Raw genomic sequence first — 5,865 nt, 5'->3', positions numbered from 1 at the left:
ACAGACACAACTTCGACTAATTGAGAGCACATAATAGACTCAAATGTTCCCCAACTTTGCCATGGAATGGACACATTAACACTTACCACTACATTTGATTTTGAAAATCTAGGAGAGCATGATTTTTCTTAAGCCAATCACAACCTAAGGTTAAGGCAAACAATTGTTTAGGCAGTGAATAAACATCATGATAAAAAGTTTGATTGAGCAAGGAAAAGGAAACATGTGCTAAGGAACTAGAAGAGTATAGGGTTTGTTTGTCATCAAACACCGAATTCATGTTTGTTGTGTGTGTATATGAGGTTATGTGATGCTTATGCTATGCACGTATGTTATGCTAGGTTATAGCTATGCTATGTTTTGTTATGTTATGGTTGGGAAAGTAAGAGTCCTAGGTGGGGCTAGATGATAAGTAATCTTTCTAACAACCCAAAGAAGATTCATACCATGGATTCAAGATTCATTGAATTGGATGGAGAGCCTGAGCATATCATGTCACTATTAGGGTAGACTCTGCTAGGGTATAACTCGGGGTTCCTATACCTACCATATAGCTATGCTAATTTGAAGCTAATTTTAGAGTTAAAGGGGGGGCGGCGGGGGTTTGTGGGGGAAAATCGGGTGGAAGTTGGGTTTTGGGGGGAAATAGATTTTGGGAACATGGGGTTTATGTGGCTCTTCATTTCAAAAAAAATAAAAAATTGAAAGATGGCTCGTCATTTTTAGAAGTACATTTTCTCTTTTCCAATTGCTCTGTGATGTGGTTTTCACCTTAGTGGGCCTCTTCACGGAAAAGGAGAAATCGACCTTTTACGCCATAGCAGCCCTCAAATTTGAAGGGTGCCTTAGCCTTTCATTTTGAAGGGTAAAATCTTTCAAGCACTTCTTAAAAGAAGGGTAAAAAAATACATTTCCCTTCTTTTGAAACTCAATTTTTTTTTCACACTTCCTTCTTTGAAGGACAAAAAGAGAACTACTTTTCTTTTGCATGGTAATATGTTTATCACCCTTCACAACATTAAACTAAAAAGTCCAAAAAAGCACCATCATGTGAAAATAAGTCCAACAGTGATCTAATAAATTTCAACATTAAACAAATAAGTCCAAAAACACCATCATGTGAAAATAAATACATCATGTATATAAAAAGTTTGATGTACAAAGAGTCATGATGCACAAAATTGGTTATAATGTAAACAAAAGGTCATATAAAAACCATGCAAAAGTGCTATACTAGGTTGCAATAAAGGCATTCCTTTCTTCATAGTGCCTTACCTGGAACTTGGGGATTTCAACATTAAACAAATAACTTAATAAGTCCAGAAAATCACCATCATGTGAAAATAAATACATCATGTATATAAAAAGTTTGATGTACAAAGAGTCTGATGTACAAAATTGGTTATAATATAGATAAAAGGTCATATTAAGACCATACCAAAGTGCTATACTAGGCTGCAATAAAGGCATTCCTTTCTTCATGGTGCCTCAGCTAGAACTTGAGGACGCCTTGCCTTCATATCTTTCCAAACATCAAACATTAAGTTCCAATCCACTTCTTGTACCTGCTGAGGAGCTGAAAGTGAAACAAACATCAACATATCCAAAGTCTTTAATGACAAACAAGACCGATCATTACTTTTAATTATGTTTTGCTTGGAGAAACCTCTCTCACAGCAAGCAGAGCTTGCTGGTAATACCACCACAATCTGCCATAACTTTTTGAGTGCAGGAAACATTTGTGACCACTCAATTTCTGAGCTACATTGCTCCCATGCATCCAACAACCCCTTTGAAGGATATGCCTCAGCAATACTAAGAACAAATCGCTGCAACTCACCTTCACAATGCTTGGATTGGATAAGTGGTGTACTCCCATTTCCAAACCTGATACAAAGTTGATCAAGATATTGCTTGACAGTGTGTCCCCGAATATCAAGATCTTTGGGATAGTTTTTTGGCGAAAACAGTTTGGCTGCATTGAACAAATGGTGATCATGAAACCGTTCATCAAAGGTAGAGACAAGTCTTCGAATGAAAGCTTGAGCAAACCAAATATTCTCCTCCATGCTGACCGGCCTAGTATTATCAAGCAAAGATGTATGCTGTAACACATGATGCTGCATTACTCCATCCTTATTCTTGTAAGATAAAATGCCATTTTGGACTGCTTTTAGAAATCCATTTAAATTTTTGGAATCTTGAGGAAATGAGGCATGCAGATATCGATTCTTCAAGATAGTTAACAACACATCAATCTCTCTCCCAATCATGGATATATCAACATTGTCTGCTTGAAATTTTACATTCAGCAAATCGACTTCTTTTAACACATCAGCTAAGAAGTGGACAATAAATAGAAGCTGAAAGTTCATTGCTCTCTTGTACATTGCTGGATATTTTTGCTTCCAACATTCAAGCAGAACCGGCATTACCTTAACCAACCTAATTCAAAAAAACCAAAATACTGATTATAAGCTAGCTTGCATAAAGTAAAACTGTCATAACTTACTCAACCTAGAAAAATACATGAGCTCACATAAAAAGTAGATTTTAAAGAAATTACCTTTTCATAACAGCACCTCGAAATAACCATCTCACTCCATGAATCCTCAATAATTCATAATGTCTAGGGAAAAATTCCTCCATCAGTTTCTTCAATTCTTCCCTTCGCAAGGATGAGTCACCCACCCATTCTCGTACCTTATTTGCAAACTGATCCATGAGTTTACACTCACCAAAACACTCACATATATCTTTGACGACTAGGGCCTCTCTATGGGCTATGCAATGAACGCCCACAAGGTGTGGCACTTCCCTTCGCAGCATTGCAATCAAGCCACTATTTGCTCCAACCATTGCTGCTGCCCCATCTGACCCCATAGCTATCATTTTATTCAAAGGCAATTCCAACTCTTTCAACACATTTTGTAATCCTTCATACATGGTATGAGCTTTTCCATCTTTTACACCCACTAACTTGACAAATTTGGTTACAACAGGTCCATTTCCTCCTTTTGTCAAGAAAGAGATGTACAAAATAAGATGTTTTTCATATCTGCGGTCTGTACTTTCATCTACCAATATTGAGTACACCGGGCTTTTTAGAATTTCTTCTTTGAGCTTTTCCCAATAAACCATATAAATGGCTGAAAGAAACTCCTTTCCCGTGGCTGGATTTATGTAAGCAGAATACTCACAAGACAAGGGCATATTCGGAGTCCTCATGTAATGTGGAACCTACACTCATCAGCAAAAGCTTCTAAGGACATGTCTTTTTGAGTTGCGTGATACATGATTTGGATTATACTAATAATCCTTGATTTCTCACTATCAACTCGTAACTCAATATGCTTCTCAATGCTTATCATCTTGTCCTTCTCAATGAAAGCTTTGCGCTGCTTTGCTTGCTTGTGCGACTCGGAAGCATCATGGATAGCTAATGCTTGCTTTTGGACTGTTGTACTACCAAGCTTTGCATATGGATTATTCATGCTCATTTCCGTACAAATAGAGCATTTAACTCTCTCCCTCCCCTCCTCGTCAAACATTGAGTATGACCATGGATACAACAACTTCCATGTAGGAACAAAGGTGCGCAAATAAACTCTCTTTCTACCCCCATCTACTGCTGTACTTTCCCCATCTTCGAAGCCTTCATCATGCACTCGTACACTTTGTGTAACTATGCCCATTTGCTCCAATAGATGTTGGCGTTTATCTTTTTTGGGCCTTCCCATCTACCTAATGATTCATGCATCCCCAATTACTATTGCATCAGACACGATACTCAAAATAGATATTATCATAACCTTATAACAAAGAAGCTGAAAACAGTAAATTAATGTGTACACAGTACTAGAAAAGAGGCCTCACCTGGTAAAAACAGTGAGAAAGAGTAAAACTGCAGCTAAATAATGCTCTTCTCGGAGTCTAGTGTCACTAATTGGACAGCTTCAAAATCACACAAGATGTCCCTCAAATCTATAACATTCAACAAAAGGTTCACACTTTCTGTGGGTGCGTGAATTGCCATTACATTATGGTTACTCATGCGGATCACATTATTCAAGGTGCAGACAGCATATTACAAAGCAAATGGAGAGACATGACGATGCTATCTAAACATTAATTTGCAGGAAATTTTAGCCACTTGCCTTTTTGCACGAGCGTCCCAAATCAAGTGAATAAAAAGAAAGATGAGGGAATCATCAATAGTGCTTGCCTACACCATAGCAACGAATTCTGATCAGAGCGAATTAATTGGAAGGGATCCAAGTAATAATTACATTAACTTTGCTAAAACAAACATTCCACTAAACATGCATAAAATCCCATCTGCATCTTACCTTAACACAGGCCACAGAGTCGATTGAGCAACCCTTCAAAAGATGCTCCAGCGTGAGCTCGATAGATCATAGAGTAAGAATTAAACTAGTCGAATGAACACTTCATCTCCTTAAAGATTCTCCCCTGCATGAGATTGAGAATCGAGATGGCTGTTTTGCAGAGAAATATATCTCTGTTTGAGTCTATATTCCAGTGCATCGTGACTCGTGAGCTTGCCCAAAAACTGATATTACATAATACAATTTACAAATTCGAATTTCGGTAATACAGAAAGCTTTACCTTGATAATTGATTCACAGCTTAGAGCTATCGCTCTCACTAGTACCTCGCGCTGTGTCGAGATCTGTTTTCTCACAAATGGACAAAAAGATCGCTGATTTGCTCGACACTCAGTGCTCACGAGTCACATTCTCCTCAGTTACACCATGCAAATTTGCAAAATTCCCTCTTTCTGTCGTGTTCATCGCCAAACAGTTCTATTACCAGGCTCCAGGCTCGACCTCCTCTTCCCCCCTCGACAAATCCACCTGTTGTACCCCCCTGAGCCCTCTCCTCTGCCCTCAAATCCTCGACCGATATCTTACCTCCAGGCTCCAGGCTCGACCTCCTCTTCCCCCCTCGACAAATCCACCTGCTGTACCCCCCTCTCCTCTGCCAGTGCTTCTAAGTTCTGCCAGCTCGCCACCTCCACCCAGACCACCTCCGCTCAGAAGTCTTGCGCACTTGGCCTTCCCAAAGCCTGTGGCTTAAACACCACCTTCACTGAGTCCTCCTGCACAGATGCCTCCTCTTTAACGGCGCGCGAGTCGCTTCCGTTCCTCTGGAGTCTGAACCTCCCCAAGCTTTCACGAAAGCTCGAAGCCTCACACAGGTTTTCTACTTTAGTGGGTTTCTGGAGATATTTCAAGGGTTGGAGTAGGAAGTAGGAGACATCGGCATGCCGCATGGATATAGAAGGCTGAAGCCTCACTTCAGCAAGGAGGTTGCCGAAAGCCTAGCATCACGCGTGTCTTGAGACTTGAGACTTGTTTGATCTCGATTCTCTGCATTCCTGTGCTCCTGAGTCCTCTCAGCTCTGAGCCCTCTCGTCGAAAGAGTTCTGAGTATGTTCGTGAATCATCACTCGTGGATGGCGCCGGGCGGCTTGCTCAATGCTTTGCACCTCAACTTGGTCTCGACTCTCATCTTCTTGACTCACGTGGTCAGGACTCAGGGTCCGTCACCCGTGTACAAGAAATAGGGGATTCGAGAATCGGGAACTTGGAACTTGAAGTTGAAAGCAGAACTTTCGGGCCTCAAGACCAGACCGTTCGAATTTCGACGCGATACTGGTGACTCGTGAGAGCTCGTGAACTTCTATGGGATATCTCTCTCGAGTCTCTTGATCCAGCTTGCAGACGATCCTGATTCCTAACAGTCTACTGTCTCTTTATTGTGTTGTATATCTCTGTGACGCAGGACGAGGTGAAGGCATTCTTCGATGTGCATGAGCAAGAAGGCAGCCATGCTGGGGGG

At 40.6% G+C, this 5,865-nt stretch overlaps 1 protein-coding gene across 1 annotated transcript; it reads right to left on the bottom strand.

Annotated features, from left to right (window-relative positions):
- Positions 1-1,478: 1,478 nt before the first annotated feature.
- Positions 1,479-3,213, bottom strand: LOC147900979 (uncharacterized). Its single transcript, XM_087376410.1, has 2 exons — positions 2,567-3,213; positions 1,479-2,445 (listed from the first exon to the last, which is right to left on the bottom strand). Exons 1-2 carry the CDS (start codon positions 3,211-3,213, stop codon positions 1,479-1,481), a joined length of 1,614 nt encoding a protein of 537 aa, XP_087232536.1.
- Positions 3,214-5,865: the final 2,652 nt, after the last annotated feature.

Source organism: Dipteris shenzhenensis, chromosome 6 (assembly GCF_047967505.1).
Source record: "Dipteris shenzhenensis isolate YYH24624 ecotype China chromosome 6, Dip_SZ_1.0, whole genome shotgun sequence".
Lineage (NCBI taxonomy): Eukaryota > Viridiplantae > Streptophyta > Polypodiopsida > Gleicheniales > Dipteridaceae > Dipteris > Dipteris shenzhenensis.
Note: the sequence above shows the minus strand (reverse complement) of the source record. Positions and strands in the feature narration are given on the sequence as shown.